This window comes from Myotis daubentonii, chromosome 3, assembly GCF_963259705.1.
Source record: "Myotis daubentonii chromosome 3, mMyoDau2.1, whole genome shotgun sequence".
NCBI classification, from domain to species: domain Eukaryota; kingdom Metazoa; phylum Chordata; class Mammalia; order Chiroptera; family Vespertilionidae; genus Myotis; species Myotis daubentonii.
The window spans coordinates 100,025,618-100,039,084 of record NC_081842.1 but is presented as its reverse complement, the minus strand read 5'-3'; the positions used below and the strand labels follow the sequence as shown (position 1 = coordinate 100,039,084).

General features: G+C 36.1%; 1 protein-coding gene across 7 annotated transcripts in view; it reads left to right on the top strand.

The window, feature by feature from the left end:
* Positions 1–13,467, top strand: part of ROBO2 (roundabout guidance receptor 2) — a 690,593-nt gene that overhangs the window by 502,437 nt on the left and 174,689 nt on the right. For all 7 annotated transcript variants that reach the window (XM_059688089.1, XM_059688088.1, XM_059688085.1 and 4 more), the window contains exon 5: positions 6,234–6,372. In XM_059688089.1, coding sequence (XP_059544072.1) covers positions 6,234–6,372 — 139 coding nt within the window. The remainder of the gene's footprint in view (positions 1–6,233; positions 6,373–13,467) is intronic.

Here is a 13,467-nt window from a genome sequence, read left to right as displayed (position 1 = left end):
GGAACTGCTGGTTCCTAACTGCTCGCCTGCCTGCTTGCCTGATCACTTCCTAACCACTCCCCTGACAGCCCGGTCACCCCCAACTGCCCTCCCCTGCCAGCCTGGTCACCCCTAACTGCCCTCCCCTGTTGGCCTGATTTCACAGAACTTCCCTCCCCTGCTGGCCATCTTGTGGCTGTGGGCGCCGCCATCTTTGAGGGCATGGCATTCAATTGGCGTATTCCCTCCTTATTGGCTGTGGGTGCCGCCAACTTTGAGGGCATGACAGTCAATTAGCATATTCCCTCCTTATTGGCTGTGGGCGCCGCCATCTTCGCAGCCTGATGGTTAGTCATTTGGCTGTCCCTCACTAACCCCCTTGCCAGCCTGGTCGCCCCACGCAGTCTGTTCAGTTGTCCCTTCAGTTGTGATGGTCGCTTAGGCTTTTATATGTATAGACTAGAGGCCCAATGCTTGAAATCTGTGCACTGGGGAGGGGTTGTCCCTCAGCTCAGCCTGCACCCTCTCCATTCTGGGACCCCTCGGGGGATGTTTGGCTCTTGGACATCCCTCTAACAATCCAGGACTGCTGGCTCCTAACTGCTTGCCTGCCTGCCAGCCTGATCACCTCCTAGCCATTCCCCTGACAGCCCTATTGCCCCTAACTGCCTTCACCTGCTGGCCTGGTCACCCCCAAGTGCCCTTCCCTGCCAGCCTGGTTACTCCCAACTGTCCTCCCATGCAGGCCTGATCACCCACAACTGCCCTCCCCTGCCGGCCATCTTGTGGCTGTGGGCGCCACCATCTTTGAGGGTGTGGCAGTCAATTAGCATATTCCCTCCTTATTGGCTGTGGGCACTGCCAACTTTGAGAGCATGACAGTCAATTAGCATATTCCTTCCTTATTGGCTGTGGGCACCGCCATCTTTGCAGCCTGCCGCTCAGTCATTTGGTCGTCTCTCACTAAAACCCCTCATGGCCTGGTCGCCGCACGCAGCCTGATGCTCAGTCACTTGCTCATCCCTCACTAACATCCTGCCAGCCTGGTCTCCCCACGCAATCTGTTCAGTTGTCCATTCAGTTGTAATGGTCGCTTAGACTTTTATATGTATAGATTTTTCTTTCTATTATTTACATAATTACAGTGAAACTTAGTATTTGATTTTAAAACAGCCACATACAAAGTTGGATTTTCCAGAATACCAATTTGGAACTAAAATGACCTGACTACTTGAGAGCTGTGCTTTACATAGTACCACACTGCAAACAACACTACTGTTTCTAGGGAGATTAACCTTGTAAGCAAGTTATGCAGGTGATTCAAAGCCAGTTAATCTCACATAAAAATGTTAATTGCATTGGCAAAGACATTGCCTCTGATCACTCCATGGCTATATAATTAGGGACCTGGCCATTCAAAGGGACTTTAATCTAATTGATAAGCAGTCAGCAAACAGCCTTTGAGATTTCTAGCCCTGTTTTTCAATGTGATCAGACATAAGGTGATAACATGGAAAAATCATTGACCTTATTTTGACATGCTTTAAAATGGTCTGTTCATTATATAGTAGTTCAAGATGTTTCATATATATGTATTTTAATTGTGCAGAGCTTCCTGGGATACAAAGTCCATTGGGCATTAATAGGTATTAAAAGTGATCATTTATCAATTTACTGTATGATTCTCATAGGAACTTAAATTTTTAATCCTTCTAAATTTACATTTGTTTGCAGATGATTTTTATACAAAGCAGTAAACCCCAAGACATTTCCTTATAATTTTTATAAAGTGTCTGAAAGGGGCATGGCTTGTGTTTTGTTTATGGTAATAGTAGCCACTACAAAGACAAAGCACTTAAAATACATTTCTGCCTGTACAGCTTTTTAAATATTTAATATTTATGTTCCTGATTCTCACATTTTCTGGAAATAAAGTCTAGTCAAAGAAACTGGAAAATATTTTTTACAGAAAAACTATTTTCATTTAAATAAATAATAGACAAAGAGTTTTTAACAAATAGTTATGTAGGCAGTTAAAATTGCAAAGTAGGTAAACTTAGTATAATTATCAGAAAACAATTGGAATAATAAGTAGTATGATTTAGAGATAGCTGTTGTAATGGGTGCTATGGAAATTCTCAGACTAACACTTCAAAAGTTGTGACCAAAATCCAATGTGTTAGTAAATGTCAATGTTACTTTGTTGGAAGGCACAACCTAATATATTCAGGTATAAAACCCATCTGAATGTACCGTGCATATGCAAATCACTTTCATCTAGGTTATTCTTTGCATTGTCTTTTTTTTAATTAATTGAATTACATTTTTACCATGAGCCAATGTTAGGCTTCCAAAAATTCTATACCACAAACTCTCCTGTGGTTTTCCAGTTGCTAGGCAACTAGACTCTGCTTGAGGGCAGAAGAGAATAGAGCAGGTTCCTTGCAATGTCCTCCATCCCTGATGAGTTCATCAGAACAGCAGCAGGGAATCCTATATCTTGCTTCTTCTTGAAATAAAAAATTAGGTGCTTCCATGTGTCTCCCTATAAAACAGTGTGACTTAGAACATGTATGATAACTAAAATGCCCTCAAGGATCCTGATGGTGTCCCCTGGAAGAAGAGACGAGTTTAGGTTTGTGACACGTCTAATGTGAAATTTGCCCTTCTGATTATACTCAACTGTTGCCATTTTGTGACTAATAGCATGTTAAAGGAAACATACAAAATCTTTGAATGAAAGTATGCATGTGTGTTTTAATGGAATCAGTCTCACGTACCATTATGCAACTTATTTTATAGTCAGCATTATGCCATGAAAATTTTCCATGATGACATGATAAAGAGATAAATAGATAGCTTTAAGATTACAACGACTTACTAGTTTCTTAATGTTTGAATTTGCCACAATGTATCCTAAAATTTTCCATTTTCCAAGACTGTTATAATGATCATATGTAGTTCTTATTTTTTGTTGCATTTATCAAGTTATTGTTCTGTATTTGTAGTGTCGGCAAGAGATTATTTTGATTCTTCTCCAATGTGCATACTTTCCTTCTTTTTTCTTATTAATTAGTAATGTCTATCTTGTTTCAGATTTTCATTGGCATAACTTTAATATATTGCTTTAAAAATAATTTTTGCATTTAATTTCTGATAAAATATCTTCATCATGCTTAAGAAGTTTCTTTAGATTTTATCTTTATTTAGATTTTTTAATCCAAGACTTTTACTATACCTACAAAAATGGTATTTTTCATTCCCCTTGTATTATATGTCTTCTTTGTTTATTAATTAAGACTGCGTTTGATGTCAAGTACAGGAACCTGAGTAACCATGGTTTATTTTTGTCCTATCTAACCATTTCTGCAATTAACGGATCTGCACACACACACGCACATGCACGTACACACACATGCACATACACACACATGCACACACACACACATGCACGTACACACACCATATCCATACTTTGCCTGAAAGCTTGTGCCAGTTGCTAAAGAGAAACGTGAGAAACTCTCTAGACCTTACTTCTTCAGCATCTACTTCTGATTGATTACTCAGTCCTGATATTTCTTTATTCTGTCTCCCTTTCCACATCCTCAGCAACACTGTGTCAATTTAAACTGAAACAAGTCTTAAAATGATAGTTTGACCTAATTCACTGCTTCACGTTTCACTTCTAATTCATCTTTCTCAGATCTGTCAACATGACCCCTTTTCATAGGCTTATTAAAAGCTAGAGGCCTGGTACACGAAATTCGTGCACGGGATGGGGGGTGTCCCTCAGCCCGGCCTGTAGCCTCTCACCATCCAGGACCGCTGTCTCCTAACTGCTCACCTGCCTGCCTGCCTCATTGCCCCTAACCACTCGCCTGCCTGCCTGATGACCCCTAACCCCTCTGCCTGCCTGCCTGATCACCCCTAACCCTCTAGGGAAAACTCATTTTTCTTGACATGGCATACTAGGTTCTTCATGGTCTTGACTAACTTTATCCCCTACCACTTTTTTTTCTTTATTACACCAAAATGTTGGCCATTCACCAGCTACCAAACTCGAAACCTGGCATAGGAGAAGCTGTATTAATATGATCTGAATAAATGAGTAGATGAGGGAAAGACCTCCTAACTCGCTCAGCCATATGCCAGATTGTAATAAAATATCCCCATTAAAAACAACAGTGGCTTAGCTCTCTTTTAACTTGGATTATTGCAGCTTTTAGATGAATTGGATGGACATACCAAGTGATGGGTAAGAAAAAGTCAATTCCACATTTTATGCTAATGATTTATTTTTATTATTAACATTCCAAGCACTCCTAGGGAGATACTGATCTTATGCCTATTTACTTCCAGAAACAATAGCTCAATATCAACTATGCCAGCATGAAAATAGTTGTTAGGAGCACATAGTGTCCAAAGTTCAAAAGTATAACACTAAATCCTTTCATCCAGCATGCAGATTTGTTCCGTTGTGAAGGGGGCACACTTAGCTGCTAATTGATTCTACTACCTAAAATCATTAGAAGCAATCTTTGTTTCCCATTTTTTATGGATTATTTCTAAATTATGCATTAAAAAAACCCTCTTTGTGATAAAATCCTATTTACCTTGTTTTATGACTTGGGGTTTGGGGTATTGAAGAACACATAATTGAGCATATGTAGGTTTGTGTTTAAAAAAAATTTTGTCCCAACTGTCACCTTCATGATGGAGTGATATAGTTGCCTTCCTTCTGAATACCAATGATGGTTGAGTTTATTGCAATAAAATATGATTATGCCCTGGCCAGTGTGGATCAGTTTGTTGGGTGTCATCCCATGCACTGAGGGATGCCTGGGTTGTGTGCTTGATTCCTGGTAGTAGATAGACGTTCCCTGCTCACATCGATGTTTCTTCCTCTCTTCTTCACTCTAGAAATCAATTTTAAAATGTTTTAAAAATATTGTCTTGTAATTATACATTTGTTTTATGAATATGGATCTTTAGTCAATAAAATCATGTATTCTCACTCTATTCTCTTCACATGTAATTTGAAGTGATTTATTTTCTTTAAAGTTTTCTTGCTAAGTATGTTTAAGATTTTTGGCACTATATTCACATTTTTAAATTGCATTTGAAACTAAAGTCCCAATTGACTAAATGTGGCCATATGACCAGATAAATTGTGTCAACTTCCTGTGGATTTCATCTTTCTTTTCTTTGACTTCTCTTTCTACTTCAATAAGTAGCATTATTTTGGACTTTTCTATTATTTGGAGACATGTGCTAATAAAATTTAAATGGTAATTTAAATGATCATAATTTGACCATTATAAAAAAAGAAATTAGACGAGGAATTGAAATGTGTAGAGAAGTGTAAAACTGCTTTTTGTTTTATATTTCTCTTACATGGTAAGATTCTATGGACAGCTATTATTTTTTCCTAGCTTTATGTAGAAGAGTGATAGAATGCAGATTAACAGAGCTAAGTACAGATTAAAAACCAAGGAATAAAGGACAGAAACACTAAAACAGAATGCTAGAGAAATAAACATTAAAGTTAAGAGAAAATTGGCAAACGTTGGGAGCAATTAGGAGAAAATAATAAGTGGCCTTAAAAATATATATGACAGTAAATAGTGTAAAATAATTAAAGAGTAATTTTTATTTTAAAAAATCAGATTGACAGCATTTTTATTTAAAGAAAAACAGAAATCAGGCATTCAGCTATCCATACATGAATTGAAAACATTCATGGACGTATTAGGTCAATGATAAATGATAGCCTGAGTGGGGAAATTTAGACAGCACTTACTTGCAAAAGCACAACTTCTTTTGTTTTCTCTAGCATTCCTGATGGGATATTAATATATGTTTGTTTGTTTTTTACATTAGTTTCAACTTTCAATCTTCCAATCTGAGCCATCCTAATAAATTAAGAGATACATTTTTATCTCTTTCCTCATTTATGTGGAATTCCATGTCCAAATTTTTTTATGACAGGATCTACATGATGTAGCTCAGGAATTCACTGAAGAATCAATGTAATATCTTTTCCAATGTGCTTTTATATACAAAGCATAGCTCTTTCTGCATTTCAAAATATTTTATTTTATTCAATTGCATTGTATTTGTAAGTATCAAGATATAGCTGAAATACAGTTAAGTATCTATGTACCAAAAACAAACCATAATTTTTCTATGCTTTTTCCAGAATATACTTAAAGCATGCAGTATATTTATTGTATTTACTTTTTTTTTCTCCTAAGAACGACCCACATTTCTCAGGAGGCCAATTAACCAAGTGGTGCTGGAGGAAGAATCAGTCGAATTTCGTTGTCAGGTCCAGGGAGATCCTCAACCAACTGTGCGGTGGAAGAAGGATGATGCAGACTTGTCAAGAGGAAGGTAAAAACATCATATACATGGACAATTGTTAGATAATCAGTGAGTAATTAGAAAGAAAAAACACCCCGATTGCACCACCAAACACTCTTATATTTTGGTGTATTATTTTCACATACCTGATTTTCACACATGCAAGCCACATAGCTGCTCTTTTATACATTGAAGTCATCCAGGCTGATCCCCCACTTCATCTATTACTCCTGAATATCAAGGATTCCTGAGATGTTTTCTTCTTCATGATCCCTGGTAGTTCTGCCATTCTATTGCTGCCCAATTCTTGACCACCATTCCAGTTGCCTCCTGCAGCTCCTGCTCTGTTACCCTGATGCTACAGCCCACACTGGACAAACACTGGGTGCCTTCCTTTGTTGCCCAGAGCATCGCTAACAAAAGGCTACTGATTATAGCTGACTGTAAGGGCTGGAGTAAAGGAGATACCTTGTTTGACACAGTTCTGAAGGGGCAGCAAGTAGTTGACATCACTGTCCACATAAGGAATTTCTCACTTAGAGACTCTGTGTCACTTTTTCACTCTGTGTCACTTTTTCACTTGCCATATCTTCATGGAGAATTTCTTGTCCATCTCTTCTCTCTTATTCTTATTACTAAATCCCAAAACCCAATTTTTCAGCACTCTAGGTTAAGTTAAAAATGCTTATCATCCTATATAATAAAAGGCTAATATGCAAATTGACCAAACGGCAGAACAACTGGTCGCTGTGACGTGCACTGACCACCAGGGGGCAAATACTCAATTCAGGACCTGCCCCCTGGTGGTCAGTACGCTCACATAGGGGGAGCACCACTCACCCAGAAAACGGGTTCACAGCTGGCAAGCACAGTGGTTGTGGCGGAAGCCTCTCCCACCTCCACTGCAGTGCTAAGGATGTCCTACTGCTGAATTAGGGGAGCGGGCCTAAGTTGTCAGTCAGACATCCCCCAAGGGCTCCCGGAGTGCTAGAGGGTGCAAGTCAGGCTGAGGGACACCGCCCCCCCCCCCCATGAGTGCACAAATTTTATGCATCTGGCTTCTAGTATTTTATTAAATATTTTTGTCTAAATATTTCTACGGCTTTGCCTTTTATGATCAAACTAGAGGCCTGGTGCATGGATTCATGCACTGCTGGGGTCCCTCAGCCTGGCCTGCAGGGATTGTGCCAAAACCAGCTCTCTAACATTCCCCGAGGGGTCCTGGATTGCAAAAGGGCGGTTCTCGGGTGATGCATCCTGGAATCGGGCTCCCTTCTCTTTGGTTCCGGGTGCATCACCTGAGAACCACAGCTGCCAGGTCACTGCAGCTTGGCAGCTGCTGTGTTGAGCATCTGCCCCCTGGTGGTCAGTGCACCTCATAGCTACCAGTCAGACAGTCAAATAGACGGCTGGTCGGCTGGTTGCTTAGGCTTTTATATACATAGATAAATCATCTAAGTGTTTTTTTAATATATAATGAGCAAGTCTAGCTTTAAGATTTGTTTTGCTTTCCTCTTAGTCCTACCTTCTGAAACTACAGCCATCACATCTTCTATAATCATAAAATTTCACTCCCTGCTTTTTCTTCTACTTTTTTCCTAAAACAAGAAATTCATTTTCATCCAATTAAATTAAACATGATTTCATGGAAGTCAGTTGCCTTTTATGTATTTTCACTGGCATTGCTATCAATGCTTTTCTGAATTTATATACTCATTTCAGTATCTCAATGTTATATATCCCGAGGTCTATAATGTTATACTTTCTAAAGTCATATCATCAACAGCACTAGCTTCAAATTGACCAAACATTTTAAATAACAAGAGGTTCTTTGGAAACTATGGGAATAAGACAAGTGAAAAACTTAAATCAGTTAATTTTTTGGCTAAATTGTAGGGAAAGTTGCTTCTATGTTTCTTTTGTCACTTTGCTGTCAGATATCTTGTTTTAAAGAATTGTTATCAGGTGAAGTCTGTGAATGTGAGACTCCTCAAGCCTTATCAGTGGAAGAGCAGGTTAAAAAGGATTAAGCATTTGTGGAGTTTAGTTGTTGGTGTTCGTCTGCCATGTGTAATCAGTACTTTTCCTCAAATTTGAGAGCACTTAATGTATAATTTTAAAATGTTGATGTGATATGAGATTTTGGATAGGAGATTAATTACATAACAAAATTTAACCTATTCTAAACGAAAGTTAATTTTTATTCACAGAAGGTAAATAGCCTTGTTCAAAATGACTTAATAAGTAACAATAAAAACACTTTCACTTTGGAATAATTTTAGTTTTGTAGAAAAGTTACAAAGATAGTACAGAGAATCCCATATACCCTATATCTAGTTTCCCCTATTGTTAACATTTTTAATTACAACGAAACTCTTCTGACTCTTAATTAACAAATGCTAATACATATTATGTATTTTTTTTACATTATTTTGATTTCACCAGTTTTTCATTAATGTCTTCCTTCTGTTCCAGGATTAAGTCTAGGGTTTTTGTTTAGTTGGATGTCATAGGTTATAGCATTTAATTGGCATACTTTCCCAGTTTCCTCTGGTCTGTGACAGGTTCTCAGTATTTCCTTGTTTTTATGACCTTTACTGACTTAAGGTCTACTGGCCAGGTATTCTGTAGAACATTCCAGAAACTTGGATTTCCCTAGTGTTTTCTCATGATTAAACTGGGTTTGTGGAATTTTAGGAAGATAGTCAGAGAATGTCATCACTTGATATCAGGTTTATGTGATATAAAGGGTGACATAATATCGACATGGTGATCCTGCCATTTTTAATTCTTAAACATTATCCAGTTAACAAAAGTTTTAATAGAAAGTTGTAATAGTGTATAGCATTTTAATAGGCATATGTCTTTGCATTTTAATGGCTATATGTCTTTTCATTAAAATTTAAGCCCAGTTTGATTTGTTCCCAGATCAATATAGGTCAGCAATTTTCAACCCATATGCCCCAAGGATTTTTAAAACATGCAATACCTGACTGTTTAGTCAGGGCCACTGACCTCTTTTCCCTTAGATTGTCAAACAAAAAATGACAACAGCCAACACAACAATAGCTGGCTATATGAAAAATTCAAAATTATACCGATTTTTTTTTCATAGAGGCAAAAATATAATATCTATTTTAGTGTGCCACAGAATTTTAGTAATTAGTTTGCAAGCCATGAGATGGAAAAGGTTGAAAATCACTGCTCTAGATGTAAGGTCATAAATCTGACAACTTTAGTTGCTATTATATTTTCGAAACCTTGCCAAGTTCATTTGCTACAAAGTTCAAATAATGCATACAAATCAACAACAGTATTAAACTATATCTAGAATATGTGATATATAGCCCTCTAAAGATAAGGTTGAAACTTTGAGAAATCTTACCTCTACTACTCCCTTTAAAACATTTTCATAGGTTCAGCCTCTTGAATCTTGTGTTATTGGTATGAGAGTATTACAGAGTTTTTTGTTACCAGATAAATATGTTTGAAGTAATAAGCAAATGGTAATGCCGTGTAAGCTTTAAATTGTACTTTAGAAGGGCTTAAAGCAAGGATCAGTGAGATATAGAAATTACGGTTAGTATTTTTATCATGCTAGATGGCATGTACTTTTCCTTGAATTCTCAATCTTTAAATGTTATGTCAAAGAAGTGTATTCTTTCTTACATTTGGATGCATTAGCATAAGCTTCACTGATGCATAAGGAAGGGAAAGAGACCTCTTTACTGGTGAGGAATAACAGTAATGACTTTTAACCAACCATAGCCTAAATGAGCAACATTGATTCTATTACATTATTTAGGTTTCAGACTAGAAAGATGGCCATTGTTCCTGTGTAAGCAATTGTAGTGGAGTGGTGTGGAGGCTGACATTTCTTTGGCATAACATTTAAAGCAATTTGAATAAGGTTTGTGTAGTGGTTCATGCTTAACACATTTATAGTAAAGCTTTGTAGGGCAGCTGCATAGCCTGTAATTACTATGTAAGTAATATGTGACTATTTTTCTTTTGGAGACAAGAAAAGCTTTTCAATTCAAGTTTAAATATATGAAATGCTGTGATAGCTATTTAAGCCTTCAGTACAGAAGTTATTTGTGCCAACCTTTCAGTAATCAGAGATGAATTAATGGAGTATTTTTTTTCCTTTTCCACAAAAATATTTTTTAAGTAGTACCCATGTGCCTCTTTGATTTAGCCTTAAGCTCTTAACCTTTCTCATTAACTATCTTTAATGAAATTATAACATGCCTTAGATTAATACTATTAAAGACAGTTTTTTGGCTAGATGAATATTTCAGTGAAGTGGGAAAAGTATTAGTTACCAAGGCTAATAATAATCCTGATGACCAACCAGAAAAATTTATTATTTATTTGGACATTTTCTATATGACAAAGGGACAAAATAGTAAGGAGCATTCATTTCATATATGCTATCATTAAAATATTAAATGCTTGCAGAAACTTTTAAAGGTATTACTATTTCACAGTTGAAGATTTCAGAAAGAAAAAATATTTCTTTTTATGATTGTGTCAAGTATAAGCATCTTTTTTCCGGAGGGTTTCTATATATGTGTCCTCAAATAAATAAACACAGACTCATCTTAGTGACAAGCATTTTATAAACCAATATGAAAATAAAGTGGGTGTGATGAACAAAATGAGGAGATAAGGGGATTTACATTTTAGAGTTCATAATTTTTATGATTTTTGGAAGCATATTAACTTTCTTAAAACAGAGTTCAGGTTGCGGAAGATGCATTTTTGCATTTACTTACATTCATTACTATGTTTGTAATGTTCATTGCTAAACTGTAAAAAAGTCATTCCAAATAAAGTAAATATGCTGTTAATAATTATAGTTTTATTATATGTTAATCAGATTGGGTGATGTAAAAAAAAATATTTACATACTGAATACATTAAAGAAAGTCAAAACCAAAGTAATCCTAGTTTCTTCCTTGGGTGCCACGTCTTTCTTTTTCAAGCAAACTTAGTGCTTTTTGCTAATTAATACTCTTAGGGTGATCAAATGCCTTCAGCACTTCTTTTCATATAGTGTTTCATTTAAGAGAAGTTGCCAGAATTTATAATAACTGGCTCAAATTACCATCTTATGCCAAGTCCCATGATAGCATAGGGATCGTCTACAGTATTGATATACCAAAATAAAAAATACATATTTATACATATGCACAGATATGCTGAAGCTGTATGTAAAATATCATATTATATTGACATAAAGGAAACAAAATGCAATAAATTTACAACCAAAGAAATAAAAACTAGAGCAACCCTACAATATTCTATTTAATCTATTAGGAAAGAGAATAATAATTTCCCTTCTCAGAATATAGGTAGGAAGCAGTGTGATTAATCTAATTGCAATTTCTTATTTGGGCTTGTCAGTGCAGTTTGCATTTTAGTTAATTATTAACAGTCTTTTAAAAGCCTTTAAACAGGAAATTTAACAATCTTCATTAATCATGTGATTTTCAGTATATCATGACTAGTTAGTTCCTTGATATTCCTTATATCATTTTTATTTAAGTTCTAAACTAATTCTAAAGTGATACCAACTTCCTTAGTAAGGATTTTGAGTATAGAAAGAAATGTTCATAATAGCTTGTCAGAGAAAAAAGGAAATAAAATACGCCATTTACATTCCTACATATGCCTGCAAATTCTAAATGCAGTAGATGGCTTACACACAATGAATATAATTCATGAATATTTCATAAAAATATAAAAGAAACTAGAGAATAAGAGTTTCAAGATATATAGTGTAAAATTCTATCAATTTTCCCTGAACCAGCTGATAATTCCTTTTTCTAAAGTGCAAGTCTATTTTAAGAGAGACTTTTTAGAGTTCTTAGTTGAATGAAATGTGAGTTTCACCTAAATATATGATCCTTAAGAAAAGGAACTGAATAGAACCACTTATAATTCCCTTTTTTTACACTAAGTGGCTCTTTCCACTTTGCCCTGGAGAATGTTCTTGTGTTAATTGACTGGAAGCTCCATTGTTTAGAGCATGTGCTTCTGGGATGCAGAAATGCTGAACAGGTGCTCAGCCACCCTGCCGAGGAGATCAGCTTCTTCACACACAGTGTGGGCTTCAAGGACATGTGGTAATTTGGGCTCCTGATAAATAACCATGCTGATTAGGTTGGCTGGTTGAGATTGGTCAATTAAAGTGGGTTTTGAAAAAGAAGGGGGGAAAAAACTGAGAGCAAGTGTATATGTAACACCTGAAAAGTAAATTAGTCCTTAAGATTCAAAAATATAAAGAAAAGAGTTATTGAATATTCCATGAATTTTCCTTGATACCGATGTCTTAGCCATTTCTGTCTGAAAAATATAGAACTGCCTGACAATTGCTGTGAGATGTGTACATACAACTATCACTAACATAAAGACTATTTAGGCCATTGCCAGGAATATTAGACTTTAACCTTGTTTTGACACTTTTTGATCATTTATCCTTTTAGTTACACTCCCGTGTTCTGGAAATGATGTTTGACAGATTTCTCTACAGTTCTCTAGGAGGGAAACCTTGAAGAAGCTATTTAAGCCCTTCATGTTTGACATCCCGTTGATATGGACCAGCGATGCGACAGGACTAGTGATTAACCTATGTCCTGACACATTTGCACAGGGTGAATAATGACTCCGTCTATTCTAGCTCAAAGGGTTATTAAAATGATATAACTAATTCAAAGCACTGTAAACACTTTGAGATGGATACACATAGCAGGTGTTCCAGTTTTATAAATTTAACTGACTGGTGGCATGATATATATATATATATATATATATATATATATATATATATATATATATATATATTTAAGGCTGAAAAATATAGAGTATATAATTTTTATGGATACCCTCTTTTGCCAATTGATTTCCAAAGAAATGGGTATAATATTATTGATTTAATAAATATAGCTTTTTCTTTTAAATCACCTAGATTTATTTATAAATTTTATGAGACAGTTTGCCAAGCCTGGGAGTTAACACCTATTTTCCTATCTCTGGGATATTGTCCATGATCCAGATATTGTATCCCAGCCCCAGTGCAAGAAGACGTCTGGGCTGGAACCCTCAAATTTCACACATTAT